The sequence below is a fragment of the Alosa pseudoharengus genome, unplaced genomic scaffold (genome assembly GCF_046254945.1).
Source record: "Alosa pseudoharengus isolate Yale_2024_CS ecotype anadromous, Long Island Sound unplaced genomic scaffold, YU_APseudo_1.1 YU_APseudo_1.1_scf_13, whole genome shotgun sequence".
In the NCBI taxonomy this organism is placed as follows: domain Eukaryota; kingdom Metazoa; phylum Chordata; class Actinopteri; order Clupeiformes; family Clupeidae; genus Alosa; species Alosa pseudoharengus.
The window spans coordinates 21,260,098-21,275,159 of record NW_027468598.1 but is presented as its reverse complement, the minus strand read 5'-3'; the positions used below and the strand labels follow the sequence as shown (position 1 = coordinate 21,275,159).

Sequence of the window (15,062 nt, the reverse complement as noted above, 5' to 3'; positions counted from 1 at the left end):
CATGTTCCAGTGTAAATTCCTTTTCTTAACTCTCCAATCTCTCCATCCCAGCTCCATTCCCCCAAACAAGCAAGTAAGTAAAAACACATCTACGTACATCAATAACCTATGCATACTTGTTCATGCATACAGACAGATAGATAGATAGATAGATAGATAGATAGATAGATAGATAGATAGATACTTTATTGATCCCCAAGGGGAAATTCAAGCATATTCAATATTCATGCATACACCTCCCTTCCCCTCTCACATGTATATCCTTACCCTGACCCTACCTTATCCTGTCCTGTTGACACACAGATTCAGAGTACAACCCCAAAACAGAAAAAGTTGGGACATTGTGTAAAATGTGAATAAAAACAGAATGTAATAATCTGCAAAACTCTTAAACTCATATTTAGTTGCAAAAAGGACACAGACAACATATCAGATGTTGAAAATGACAAATTTGACTATTTCATGGAAAATATATGCTCATTTTGAATTTGATACCAGCAACATGTTTCAAAAAAGTTGGGACGGGGGTTACAAAATGCTGGAAAAGTTGTGTAATGATAAAGAAAACAAAAGGGGGAATGTTTCACTACTAATTTAGTGTAACTGGCAACTGGCAGATATAGGGGTATTCATCACTCTGTAAATCTGTGTGCAGAAATGATTAATCAATGTAATGTTAATGCTTCTTAACATGAAATTGTGAAGTATTTGGGGAGTTCATCATTTATAGGACATAATATAATTATAACATTCAGAGAAATCTTTGCAAAAAAGGGAAAGAGCTGAACAACAAATTGGTTGGCTGTGGTCTTTTGGACTTCAGATGGCACTGCATCAACACCAGACCTGTTTCCAGACCTGTCATTGTATGGGCTCGGAAAAACCTCTGATAACCATTGTCTTGATAATCAATTCAAATATTGCAGCCAAAATTGTAACAGCCAAAACAGCCAAAATTGTATTGAGACATGATACAGAAAATACCATCGTCTTATCTGGGCCTGCGCTTGTTTAAAAAGACTGAGGTAACGTTGAAAAAAGGTCCTGCGGTTAGACCAATCAAAATGTACCATTCTTTTTGGAAATCATGGACTCATCTGGGCTAATGAGGAAAGGGCTTATCCAAGTATCCAACCTATCTAACTTGTTTTGGTGCTCAGTTCGAAATCCAACATCTATGATGGTGTGGAGGAGCATCATGGGCATGGGCATCTTGCACATTTGGCAAAGCACAATCAATTCTGAATGAAGTATGTATACAGATTTTGAGCAACATATACTGCCATACATGCAATGTCTTTTTCAGGGAAGACCTTGAATATTTCAGGAAAACAATGGCAAAATTAATTCTGCACATATTTAAATAGTATTTCTCTAGGCAAATTAGTTGCACAATGGAATGAAAAACATGACTAAGAATATATTGAGCAACTGAAATCCTATATCGCGGAGTAATGGGACAACATTTCATTCACAAAACTCTAGCAAATGGTCTCCTCAGTTCCTAAACATTTACATAATTTTGTTAAATGAAGAGGTGAAGCAGCACAGTGGTAAACTTGCTCCCGTACCAACTTTTTTGAAACATATGGCTTCAAATTCAAAATTAACATATATTTTCCATGAAATAGTCCAAATTTTCATTTTCGACATTTGATATGTTGTCTATGTCCTTTTGCTACTAAAAATGGCTTTGCGAGACTTGTATATTATTCTGTTTTTATTTTCCACAACGTCCCAACTTTTTCTGTTTTGGGGTTGTACATTTACAGCTACTACTGCCATAATTCATTTGTGATGAAAATGAGGAGGAATCAGAGTTTGTAAAATATTTTTTCTTAACAAGGCCTTAAAGGAAAACAATAATGCACTCTCATATGTGCTAAAATGTAAGTGGTTATAAATTTGATGGTGCCTTGTAGAGCTATTATAGATTTCTCACGAAAGCCATGTCAAACAGCTCTCCTCTATTTCTTTAATATGTAGACCTGTAGAGATACAGACTTTTTAACAAACTGTTCAGGTCATGAGTTCATAAACTGTACATTTTATCAGATGTCCATTTTTACTTTATTTTAATACAGCACATTATCTGCCTGATATGCTTCTTCCAATATTGGCGTTGTGTGATATATGTGCACAGTGTACCACACCTGAACATCTATCCAACTTTCAGACCTCGATGTGACCTATTTGTGAGAACAAAGACAAACCCTAAAGGGAGCAACCTTAATAGAACTGAAAATTGAAGACCAGATAAAGCAGCATTATTAAGTGTTTTTAATTAGGTAACAGGAAAAAACCACAGCCCCCTGTGGAAGGTGGCTAAATATAATCAGAATCAGAAATATGATTCTTTCACATCACTTTGTATCTGATAAATGATAAGTGACAGACTTATATTTCATTCTCTCACGCTGTTTTGCCAACTTCTTCTGACAGTTCCACTGAGTTCCCTTTCTCTCTTACTTTTAATATTAGCTCTTGTGGTTTTTTTTTCATTCATTGTTACACATGGATGTCACCAAGGCCTCATAAAACATGTATTCACCAACAGTGATATGTTGCCATATCATCACATTCTCAATTACACTGAGTTGTCATTGGGGTGTATTGTATGTCACTGCTTAAACCTACCTGTTAGCATAAAACTCATGCACTGTATCAGCGTAGGTCAACAAATCACATCTGAGAAGTAAGGAACAGGAACATGGATTTTTTTATGGATCTCTGTGTGCGTCTTTTCTGGGTCATTATCCATTATACATCCATTTTTCCATACGGTTTAATTATTTTAATCATTCTGGTCCCTCATTTTGCGTCCTTGAAAACTGGATCACAAAGTTATTTCCATATCTCTGTCACCTCCGGTACAAACCAGGAAATCTTATTCCTGCTCTCCTTAATCACATTTTAACTAGAGACCACGTCATATGGAAATGAGCCTCTACCGCTCTGAGACTTTCTCTTTAGAGGGAGTGCAAGTGGGAGAGAGGTCTAGTCAACAGGGATTTCGGTGCTATGCCTGAAGCATTGTCAACCAATTAAATTATTTATAGGAACTTGAAATGTTTGGGGTTTGTGATTAAAAGAGGAAAGGTAGACTCCGGCGAAAACTATTTGTAGCTGTTCCTTGAAAAATGCGTCCAATTTGATATAAACTAATCAGATGCCTCGATCTCTTTGTATGCCACCGCTTAACACCACTTGACAACCAGGAATTCTTAAGGAAAGTAGCCATAAGTGTTTATAGTCTGTAAGCAGCAGACAAGTTATTCTCGTTGGTGAAGGGGTTTTAAAACCAACTGGTTTTAAACCAGACATTCACTATTTAACACTGGTTACAGAGGTTTCTAACACAAAAGCATTATCTCTCACACACACACACACACACACACACACACATTATTATGCACACACACACAAACACACAAAGAGAGTTGTCACACCAGAGAGAGGGAGACCTGAACTCTGTATAACAGGTAATGTCATGCTTGTCACATCAGCACGTGTGTAGAAACGTTTTGTGAGCTATGAATTACATTGCCCATCATAGCTCGACTCACCTTCTCCCGTGAGGAATTTAATGAGGTTGTGACGTTAGGCCCCGCCCAAAAGGACAGGGGCTTTAGAGTTGTCATTTCAGATTGGAGCATCATTACCCTGAGATCAAGTCAACTCATTTCAATTGGAGAGGACAAAACCAACCATTTCTCTTGGCTGTCTGGTAAGACTTTACTTGCGCTATGAGAACATTTATTGAATATTCTTGATTTTCTGTTTTATTTATTTTTCTATTTTGCATTTGGGTATGTTTCTGCTCTTTATATTTGGATGCTGATGCTAATACTGACTAGGTAGGTTACTGTGTGGATATGTGAGACCTAATGTGCCACAGGTGGTACAGTCTTGCACATAATGTGCAACATTTTTCGGAATGGCGAATGTAAATATGTGCAAAGACATTCCGTTTTTCATGATTTGTTCCACATAAGACTTCATCATTCTTTATTGATGTGATACATATTGAGTTGAGTGTTTATAGTTGCATATTCCAAAAGAATCTGTAGGTATATAGAATTTACTTTGCTTTACTTCAGTATTTTGTCAGTGGATTAGTCTCACCCCTCAGACTATCATCTCTTTTATTTTGTCTGTGGTTAATTAAACTAATTGGTTTGGTAAAATGAAATATAATAATAAAAAATCTTTAAACTGGTGTAAAGAAGGCAATGTTTGGGCAATATTTTTTCACAATGGACAGTGATGTCATCGGGTCTTTTGTATGGGTTTTTAAATAATAGATATGGGTTTAGGGGGTCCAACCAGATCCATTGTGACCACTCAATGCATACTTTCAACGCTAAGCAAGCAATACCCTTCTGAGTTGGTCAGCATGGGCCAGGTTGCTTTTCTGTCAATATGAACAATATTGTTTTTTTATATATTCTTGTCAAGATAACATTAACCACACCATCACACCATTTTGTGTATTCATGGTGTCTGTGTCTTCAAAGTGCCTGTGAATTTAGTTGGCAGCCGAAGTCTGTTTCAAACTACCCTAAAAAATTGTTCCAGAATTTGCTTTAGTGCTAATTAGGTCAGACAGATTGACCTACTCCTCCAGTCATTCCCTAATTGAACCAATTCATAAATCTATTTCCTTCTCTTTAGATTAGTAAAGACCATCAAAATGGCACACCAGTTTCCCACCCTTTCAACGGAGCAGAAGAAAGAGCTGCATGAGATTGCCCTGCGCATCGTGTCCCCTGGGAAAGGAATTTTGGCTGCAGATGAGTCTGTGGGTCAGTATTTCCACTTCTATTTGGGCATCCGTGGCCTACTCCGTTAGGGAATTTAGGTGGGGGAGTAATTGAACACTGCTTTCCCACATCTACATCCACGGATGAGGTGCCCTCGAGCAAAGCAACACCCAACTGCTCCCCGGGCGTGGGATCAAGGGCTGCCCACTGCTCCAAGTGTGTGTGTGTGTGTGTGTGTGTGTCTGTGTGTGTGTGTACGCAAATTTCCTACAGGACAAATAAAGTAACTTATTTTGACAGGTGTGCATTTTGGATGAATATGGACATGGATATATTTGTGGACTGAAATAATTTTGAGCCGTATGATCACCATGATACATCTATATATTGTAATATTAAAAATATTTATGGCATGTGGCACCATCGCGTTGACATAAACATCTTCTCTGGTGATGTTTTAACACAGGGAGCATGGGGAAACGTCTCAACCAGATCGGTGTTGAGAACACCGAGGAGAACCGACGTCAGTACCGCCAGGTTCTCTTCACCGCTGATGATCGCATCGACAGCTGCATTGGCGGTGTCATCTTCTTCCATGAGACACTGTACCAGACCTCTGATGATGGCACACCCTTTGTCAAGATGATCAAGGACAAGGCCATCACTGTAGGAATTAAGGTGCATATAGCCTAGACAATCTGCTCATGATGCATCTTGACAGTATATTCAGACATTTCAGGAGAGAGGATGGCATTTTTTTTCTTCATAAATGAGATGCAGTCATCTCAAGAATAACTAAGGTTTCTCTACAGGTTGACAAGGGTGTCGTGCCTTTGGCCGGAACAAATGGGGAGACGACATCACAAGGTAGACAATAGACCTCTGAAAATCAGCTACATAAAGGAACCAAAGCTGCCATCTTTGCCCATATAAGGAGATCCGGGTGTTAATTGAAACTAACTACCTATGGCAGCATTGCAAGGTAGCTCTATCAAAAATCTAAGTTCGCTGTCTTAACATAGCCTACCGAAGATCACAGTAGGCCTACCCACTCGAAGGCAGATGAGAAAAGTGTGTTGAGCAAAACGTCTGCATTTCAGACTTCTTCGTCCCCGCGAGACTTTAACAGGTGCGATAATTCAAAATCCCCTATGTATTCTCCCATAGGAAACATCTCAAAGATGGCAGCTTTTTTGTAGGCAATCTTCAGAGTTCTATTTAGAGTGACAGACATTAACTGGAGGAAACACAAAAATGTTGCCCTAAGAAAACCACATGCAGAGACAACCCAATTAAGGAAGATTTTAGAGAAAAACAGCAGAAAGACAAAACAGACTGTTGGTCAGAAAAGAGATTGATTTCAAAATGGCAGACAATAAAATTTTACCAAATCTGTAAGGCTAATTGGCGAAGATTAGCCTGGCCCTGCCCACCTAGATCTTCAACGTTCATAACAGTTTCCCTCAGACAAGAAAAATGTCAGGCCAATCAGCGATGAGAGACAAAACCGAAACTTAGTAGGCCTACACAGAAAGCAGCAACACTTGCAAACGCCAAAAAAAGCAGTTGGAAAATGCAGAAATGTATTTACAGCAAAGGTAGACACAAACATCGTTTCCTCCCTGTTCATGCTGTTTATTGTCAGTTTGTAAAGTTTAGGCGAAGTAGGAATCTCTGATCAATGTGATTGGTAAGGCTGTGGACCAATGATTTCAGAGTTAGTGCCCATCGCGATGCAAGTGTTTCCCAATCGAGAGCAGTGGTGGACATTACTTGAGTACATTTACTCAATTACTGTAGCGTGCTTAAGTCGCTTTTTTATGTATTTGTACTTTACTTGAGTATTTCAATTTTGTTTTGTTTTGTTTTGTTTTGTTTTGTTTAATTTTGTTTTGTTTTGTTTTACTTTTACTCCAGTACATTTCTAGGCCAAATATCTTACTTTTTACTCGACTACATTTTGTGACAGCTGAAGTAGGCTACAGTTCCATTTGGAAAAAAAGACTGTCGAAATATAAGTATAAGTATAAGTATACTCTTTTTGATCCCGTGAGGGAAATTTGGTCTCTGCATTTATCCCAATCCGTGAATTAGTGAAACACACACAGCACAGAAGCACACACTAATACCGGCGCAGTGAGCTGCCTGCATCAACAGTGGTGCTCGGGGAGCAGTGAGGGGTTAGGTGCCTTGCTCAAGGGCACTTCAGCCGTGCCTACTGGTCGGGGTTCGAACCGGCAACCCTCCGGTTACAGGTCCGAAGTGCTAACCAGTAGTCCACGGCTGCCACAAATACACAAATACATGTGTACTCACATGTGTATTTTCTATAATGGCGTTGCCTAACCTATGTTATTGTTATATCCACTATTTAGGCCTAGCCTACTGTACCTTGTTGACCACTTGACCATACCTTGCCTCATGACGCCATCAAGCAAATGATGATAGACAATCTGACACTATCAAACACAAAAAATAACATCTTGATTTGGTCTGGAAGTGTAAAGCATTCAACAAAGCAAAACGTGGTTACTTTGAAGTAGGCCTATCTAAAATAAGATATCACATTAGTTTGTTTCTAGTTATTTTTACAAACAACAATTCTTAGTAGATTTTGTCCTTGAATGAAGGAGAAAGGCTCAAGGAATGCCTATGTCTGTGCCGAATCATTTCAAGAATAGTAAATGCAACTGTTAGTCATAATACATTTCAGGACATTTACTTTCGATACTTAAGTAGGCTACATTTGAAGGCAAGTAGGCTACTTTTGTACTTTCACTCAAGTGGAAATGTAAAAGAAGGACTTCTACTTTTACTGGAGAAACATTTGAATGTGTATCTTTACTTTCACTCAAGCAGACTTACAGGATTTGTGTACTTCGTCCACCACTGATTGAGATTCGAGAGTCAGTCAGACTCTGTTCACTTTGTGACTGAGTTGGATTCTTTCAGGCTAGGAGAAGATCCCCAAAACGAACCATTTGTATGTTTCTCAAAGATGACAATGGACCACTTTGCATTTGTAGCTAGCACTAACGGGTCCTTGTTTCAATAGGACTTGATGGCCTATCAGAGCGTTGTGCTCAGTACAAAAAGGATGGGGCTGACTTTGCTAAGTGGCGTTGTGTGTTGAAGATCAGCGATAGCACCCCCTCTAACCTGGCCATCAAAGAGAATGCTAATGTTCTTGCCCGGTACGCTAGCATTTGTCAGCAGGTAAGAACTGTCCAACAAAATGCACAAACCAGTTGTAGGCTAATTGGCTTAAGATTCATCATTATCATAGTCGTAGTAGGCCTACATATCCATATGAATGTATGCTGCCACCTTGTGGTAATGTAGCCTATGGCAATTTGTCACTGTTTCTCAATTGCCAGTGCTTCATTAAACTGATTGTTTTCCCCATTTGTGTTCCAGCATGGTATTGTGCCAATTGTTGAGCCTGAAATCTTGCCCGATGGAGATCATGACCTGAAATGTTCTCAGTTTGTCACAGAAAAGGTTGGGAACTGTCGTATATGTCAAACCCAATACCTGTGTTTGCTCTGTAGCCTGCACACATTCTGGTGATGTGCACTGAAACCTTTGCACTTTTCCAGGTGCTGACAGCAGTATACAAAGCAATGTTTGAGCACCACGTGTATCTGGAAGGTACACTGCTGAAGCCCAACATGGTGACTCCTGGCCATTGCTGCCTCACCAAATTCAGCCCTGAAGAGGTTGCCATGGCCTCAGTGACAGCCCTGCGTCGTACTGTTCCCCCTGCCGTCACAGGTTTCGATTATTTGTTCATGAATCTTGATTATAAGCTATGTCAAAGGTCAATCGTTTCATTCATAGGCACTACTTTAGACAAATGTTAATCATAAAAGTCATAAACGCTCATATACATTTTTCCCACACACCTCTTCAATACATATATATATAACCTTGAACAAGGTTGTGGTATCCGCACATTGCAGGGATTACCTTTCTGTCCGGTGGACAGAGTGAGGAAGAGGCCTCTCTCAACCTGAATGCCATCAATAACTGTCCTCTAGTGAAGCCCTGGGCCCTCACCTTCTCCTTCGGCCGAGCCCTACAAGCATCTGCCCTGAAGACCTGGCGCGGCCTGAAGGACAACGAGAGTGCAGCCACAGAGGAGTTCATCAAGAGAGCAGAGGTATGCTCTAATCCCTCAGCTCTGGATTGGGAAGATCTGCTTCACTATACAACAACTCACTGCTTTTCTGTTTTCTTCAATTCCTCTCTACCACCATCAACCGCTCCTTCTTTTTTTTCTGTCTGTCTGTCCAGGTCAACAGCCTGGCCTCCCAGGGAAAATACACCGGTGGTGAAGATGGCAGTGGAGGAGCTGCTCAATCAAACTACATTTCTCATCATGCATACTGACCAAGCCTGCCAGTGACACACTTACAATCCAAATAGTTGGCCAATAGACAACCTCACTGCCGTGATCGTGACCATGTTCTTGCAGCACAGGCTCATATGCCCCCCCCCCCCCCCATATCTTTAGAAGAAATATTATTGACAATATTATTGGTTTTGTGTTGAGTGGACTTGAATCTGTTAGCACTTACTGATCACTTCTACACATATTTTCCTATAGGCCTAAGTAGTATTCAGACATGCAAAAAGAGACACGGAAGTTTCCATGGCCGACAAACAAATGAGCAGGTCTGAAACCAGGAACAGTGAAATGATAATGGAGAGTTGCATTAAACAGGTGTGAAATTAATGTAATATTATTGGACATTGTAAGGGTAGCCTACAAATCATCACTCTCAGCACAGCAGTAGTACAACTAAAGAAACCAGTGGTGAGCTGTTTTAGGTTTATGCTATATTTAATAGTGCCATAACCTCAGTATACTAATGGCTTCATGTCCTGGTTTGATGGGTAGCCTAGGCTATGTTTGGCACAGGCCTCAATGGAACTATAGATTTATTGTGACTGCCCATTTTTGGTTGTTGTTTGTTAATTAATTACACATTATTGTGAAAATGTTCAACTAATAAAATTGTAGAATCTAAAGGTTGGTGGATTATTTTAGAGATTACTTTTACAACATACATTTACAACAAGTAATAGCATATACTTAATATATAGTAGGCCTACATATTATATATATATATATATATATATATATATATATATATATATATATATATATATATATATATATATATACACACACACACACATACATATATATAGAAAGAGAGAGAGAGAGTTTTATTTAATTAAGCTGTAGAAAAGATAACACAAATGAACAGCAGTGATGTTAGCCCAGCACAACAGGGGCAGAGAGTGAATCATGATACACCATGCATCTCCCGCGCAAATTGTAGGTCTATTGTTGTCGATGCGCGAGCTCACCTTGCAACACACACTAAACTGCGCATAAAGGACGGGTGTACTGAGGATTGAATAAGTTAGGTTACACATAATTACTGTTTGAAATAAGGTAGCATGCCTAGTAATGTAACCATATCATTATCTTTCTGTATTTCTAATTATTTGCATTAAAATTACATATCGTGTAAATACGCATTTCAAACCCACGTAGTTATATATTAGACTACATTAAACACTTCCTAGGCTTTAGTTCAAGGTCGTTTGTTTCTTAGTTGTATATAAACAAAGCCTATTAACTGCACGAACTATTTTATTCATCGGATGTATACTACAGGAGGTACTTCAGGTCAAAATAAGGCTTATTTCCGGTGATCATTACATCCGCACTAACCAAGCGCGGTTCCTGACGTTCGGTTGTGTGTGGCCACGCTCTTGACTGAATCGGATAGTCCGATAGCTAGTTAGTGGAGTACCTTACGCGAACAGATTGCCGCAGGTCCAAGGTTGTTTGTCGTGTTGGTGCTGCAACTCTAGTGTTTGGAGCTATCAAAGATCACTTTGCGGCCTTTGATAGGTTTTTATTTTGCGCATCAACCACATTAATCGTATTCTACCGCTGAGAAAATATTGGCCTGTAAGCCATGTCTGGTGGCAGTAGCGTGATCCGAGGCCCAGCTGGGAACAACGACTGCCGAATCTATGTGGGGAACCTGCCACCCGATATTCGCACGAAAGACGTCGAAGATGTGTTCTACAAATACGGCGCAATTCGAGACATCGACCTTAAAAATCGCAGAGGAGGACCTCCATTTGCCTTTGTCGAGTTTGAGGACCCAAGGTAAAGGGCTAATTTGCTGTAGTAACGTTAGCTAGCTATGGCTTGCGCGCTAATCTGTGTTGCTAGGCTAGGTTAGCTTTTTGGTAGTCTTGCTAGTCCAATATCACCGCGATGCTAACGTTAGCCATTACTAGCTAATAAATGAGATAATGTCTAACTATTGCGCCAACTTGTATTAACTTGTATGATTAAGCCAAACTAATAAAACGTTATTAGCACCATGGAAGCTTGTTTTTGTGAATGGTCTTGAAATGAGATGTAGATACCCTGGAGTATATTCGCATGCGGTTAGCAGAAAGCGTTTTTGCGTGGGGTTGCTGTTGAGTTAGTTTCTTCGCGCGCGTGCATGATTTTAAAGTTCGTCCACATTGGCCAGCTAGTAAGCTAATGTTTTGCTAATTCAATTATGTTAAATATTAGCTAGTGTCCGTTGTTGGGCAATCGCAGGCAATGTGTTTGAACCCTGTTTGTTGTAAACCGCCAAGTTAGAACATTGTGACTTAAACATTTTAGTGTCACTTCAACACTGCCACTTTTCAACTGTCCGTCAAGTAATGTTAATATGAAATGGGTGGCTACGTGTCTTCGTTAACGCTAGATTCCTAGTTGCAGTGTTGCTTGGCTCTTAAGACAAGTGCAATTGTTTACTTGATCTGAAACTTGCAGTGTAGAGCTATGTATACATCCACGTAGGAAAGTGCTCAGTTGTGCCTTGAATTCTTGCAGAGACGCTGAAGACGCTGTGTACGGACGCGATGGCTACGACTACGATGGTTACCGTCTTCGAGTGGAGTTTCCCAGGAGTGGAAGGGGAATGGGCAGAGGTGGATTTGGAGGGATGGGTGGGGCCCCCAGGGGGCGCTATGGACCCCCGTCCAGGCGTTCAGAATACAGAGTCATAGTTTCAGGTGAGTTACTCTTTCAGTTTCAATTTCTACTTATCATTTGTATGGTGTGATTACTTGTTTAGATAAGGATTGGGAAGAGACTATACAGCACGTGCTGAATGACTTGGGATCTGTTTTTAATTGAAGTGTTAGAAAGAAATGAGTAAAGTGTGGTCCCCAGAAAGTTCTACAAATTTGTGCTGTTTCTTCTACAGGGCTTCCCCCCAGTGGCAGCTGGCAGGACCTGAAGGATCACATGCGTGAAGCAGGTGATGTATGTTATGCTGATGTATTCCGCGATGGGACTGGTGTTGTGGAATTTGTGCGAAAAGAAGACATGACCTACGCCGTTCGAAAGCTGGACAACACTAAATTCCGCTCACACGAGGTAGGTCTGGCATCTTGTTGCAATAGACTTGGGATGTGTGTCGTTAAGGTAAGCCGATTGCTTCAGAAGCGGTTGGACTTGTAGCCATCCATGTTTTCTAATTGGACCACGCGCTGGTGTTAGACACGTACCAGCATGGAACGTCAGACGAACTATTGTCATAGGATGTCCCAAAACCACTGGTATGTGTACCTGTATGGTAATCTGGGCTGCATAATGTTTTTTTTCTTCCTGTGTCCTCAACCGTCAGTTTGTTCTCGTGTCCCCAGGGTGAAACTGCATATGTGCGGGTGAAGGTGGATGGCCCACGCAGCCCCAGCTATGGAAGGTCACGCTCCCGCAGTCGTAGCCGGAGCAGGAGCCGCAGTCGGAGCAGGAGCAAGAGCCGCAGCTACTCCCCACGCCGCGGCCGCGGGTCTCCCCAGTACTCCCCGCGCCATAGCCGATCCCGTTCCCGCTCCTAAACGCCACCTGAGCGGAGCTGAGCACTGACGCTTTAGGTGGAGCCCTGTTGTCAAACCACCGCCTCCCGCCTCCTTCCCTTTTGTTTTAACCCACTTCATTTTTTCAATGAGTCCATATTTTAATTTCCTGTTTTTGCTTTTTTGTTCCTCCCATCCTTCCCTTCCTCCCTCCCTCATATCCTCGATGGTTTTTGGTGGACATCTTGGTATGTTGTATCTCTGGTCCCATATCCTTCACCTAGTCCTCAGACCCTAATTGTCAGGCTCTGGTTCTATTTAAAGTGCGTTTTACCTGATTCAGCTTTATTTTCTTTTTTCTTTTTTTTAATAAAAGAAAATGGAAGTCTTTCTTATCCAGCAAGTTTCGAATATTAAGCTGTAATGAGTTCCACTGTTCTTGTGTCCCTTGGATTTGGTGGGTTGTCATTATTACAAATGTGGATTTTACTGTCTTCCTATAGATGTCTGACAAGATGGATTAAAAATCTTTGGAATAAAGGTTTTTTGGAGCACATCTCATTCATTAGGATAACCCAGTAGCAGGTAGATGTATTATGTGTAGGCAATAGTTTGAGTACATGTAACACAATAGGGAAAAGCTTTCTTTTGTCATTTAAGAATTTGTCTTTTGACTTAAATGTAAGGTAGGCTTTTGTGTGCTTTTTTTGTTTGTTTGTTTCATGACCATGGTAAATAACCATTGAGCATAAGTCTGACCTTAAACTAAGAAGTTATAGGAGAAGATTTTTTTTTTTTTTCCCCTCCCCTTGCTTGAAATTACTTGGTAGATTTTGATCGACAGTTTTATTACAAATGCTCTCAGTTCCACTTTTGGAAATCTCGTAATTAAGCTTTATTATAGTTGCATGTTTTGAGAAATTTGAGGAAGAAAAGAATTGGGACAGACGTGATTCTAACTTGCCTCCTCTTTTTGGTTTTTGCTGGTATTAAAGGTTTGGAATGGAGGAGTGGCTCTGTGGATCCCAATCCGTGAAGCCGGATCGTTGGATCATTTCAGAATCAGGATTAGCATAGGGAATGCTGGATGCATGGAGCGGGATCAATTTACCTGGGATCGTAGGATTGGAGCCCTCACCAGTAATGGAAATCTAGATCAAGCGACTTCTTGCAATTGGCAGTTTTTCTTCAACTCGATTAACACGTTAGATGGCACATGGTTGGAGGATATTTTTTTATTTTTATACAAGGGAAGCAGAGGATGAACTGAGAGGCGGGATCAGTTGCATTGGATGGAGTCAACATAAGTCTGGTAAATTGGGTTGGGGTCTGTCGTGGGTTTATTTTTCCTTTCCTTTTTTTTCCTGTTTTCTTTTTTTCTTTCAGACAGCAGAATCTCAAAACTGGCTTAAAAGCATTTCCATTAAGGCCTTTTATTCCACCACAATAAAGTTTTTGAATTAAAGTGACCGCTTTAGTTTTGTCTAGTTTGTATGGAGTGTGAAATTTAAACCTGTGACTTTCCTCCCTTGTTAGTAACGAGAGATAATTAGTGGACTTTAAACATCAACCAAAAGTTCAGCAAGGAATATTCTCTCCTTTGATACTTCAATTTCTTGATGCAGATTCCCTTTATACCTTCCCCATTTAGGACTCTGCCATTGCTAAGATGGTTAAGAAAATTATGCATATTTAATTTGGTGCTGAGCTGTTGAACTTAAAACAAAAAAAAATGACATGCTGACATCTAACAGTGCGGAAGAAGCCTGCAACCTGTAACAAAATTGGATAAAGCTCAATCCTTAGAATAGCTGTAAATTCCATAATATCAATGCATTGGGAACATGGCACATTCAATTTCAAATCAAAACATGACCAAAATCGATCAAGTTTGTGTTATACCTTTACAGAAAGTGAAGAAAAAATAATGTTAGGCTGTTCAAAAAGTAGTAGTGTTTGCATTTGTCTTTATAAAGTCAAACATTTACTGTATAAACTGAAAAATGTCTCAAGATTTTGCTTTACTTCAAATCACTGCACTAATATCTAGTTGCAATACCATTATTTCTGAGAATTGCTTCACATCTGTGTTGCATGGAGTTGACAAACTACTAGCACCTGTGAACAGGTATTGTAGCCCAGGACGATTGAACTATATTCCACAATTCCTCTGCATTTCTGAGTTTTGCCTCAGAAACAGCATTTTTGACGTCACCCCACAAGTTTCCTATGCAACTAGATATTAGTGCAGTGATTCAATGTAAAGCAAAATCTTGACATTTTTCAGTTTCTACAGTAAATGTTTGACTTTGTAAGGAAAAGTGCAAACTGCTATTTTTTTGAACAGCCTAACATTAGGCCTACTTTTTCTTCACTTTCTGTAAAGGTATTAACACAAACGTGATC

The 15,062-nt window shown here is 40.0% G+C and overlaps 2 protein-coding genes across 3 annotated transcripts; both read left to right on the top strand.

The window, feature by feature from the left end:
* Positions 1-3,662: 3,662 nt before the first annotated feature.
* LOC143121178 (fructose-bisphosphate aldolase C-A) lies at positions 3,663-9,231 on the top strand. Its single transcript, XM_076281574.1, has 9 exons — positions 3,663-3,727; positions 4,675-4,805; positions 5,230-5,441; positions 5,576-5,630; positions 7,819-7,979; positions 8,181-8,264; positions 8,363-8,537; positions 8,726-8,925; positions 9,060-9,231. The coding sequence occupies exons 2-9, from the start codon at positions 4,694-4,696 to the stop codon at positions 9,153-9,155; spliced, it is 1,095 nt and encodes a 364-aa protein (XP_076137689.1). The 5' UTR covers positions 3,663-3,727; positions 4,675-4,693; the 3' UTR covers positions 9,156-9,231.
* Positions 9,232-10,518: 1,287 nt separating this feature from the next.
* LOC143121867 (serine/arginine-rich splicing factor 1A) lies at positions 10,519-14,125 on the top strand. Of its 2 annotated transcripts, XR_012986550.1 has the most exons (5): positions 10,519-10,959; positions 11,686-11,867; positions 12,062-12,234; positions 12,504-13,241; positions 13,652-14,125. XR_012986550.1 is itself a non-coding variant. In XM_076282514.1 (4 exons), the coding sequence occupies exons 1-4, from the start codon at positions 10,763-10,765 to the stop codon at positions 12,696-12,698; spliced, it is 747 nt and encodes a 248-aa protein (XP_076138629.1). In that variant the 5' UTR covers positions 10,519-10,762; the 3' UTR covers positions 12,699-14,125. The 2 variants fall into 2 exon arrangements, 1 of the variants encoding a protein (XP_076138629.1); XM_076282514.1 differs by having other exon boundaries at positions 12,504-14,125.
* Positions 14,126-15,062: the final 937 nt, after the last annotated feature.

Bases quoted from the DNA above. Each gene is read 5' to 3' on its own strand.
- LOC143121867 (XM_076282514.1), top strand. From the start codon at position 10,763: ATGTCTGGTGGCAGTAGCGTGATCCGAGGCCCAGCTGGGAACAACGAC. The intron at 10,960-11,685 runs GTAAAGGGCTAA...GAATTCTTGCAG, and splicing joins GTCGAGTTTGAGGACCCAAG to AGACGCTGAAGACGCTGTGT. The intron at 11,868-12,061 runs GTGAGTTACTCT...TTTCTTCTACAG, and splicing joins ATACAGAGTCATAGTTTCAG to GGCTTCCCCCCAGTGGCAGC.
- LOC143121178 (XM_076281574.1), top strand. From the start codon at position 4,694: ATGGCACACCAGTTTCCCACCCTTTCAACGGAGCAGAAGAAAGAGCTG. The intron at 8,265-8,362 runs GTTGGGAACTGT...GCACTTTTCCAG, and splicing joins CTCAGTTTGTCACAGAAAAG to GTGCTGACAGCAGTATACAA. The intron at 8,926-9,059 runs GTATGCTCTAAT...CTGTCTGTCCAG, and splicing joins AGTTCATCAAGAGAGCAGAG to GTCAACAGCCTGGCCTCCCA.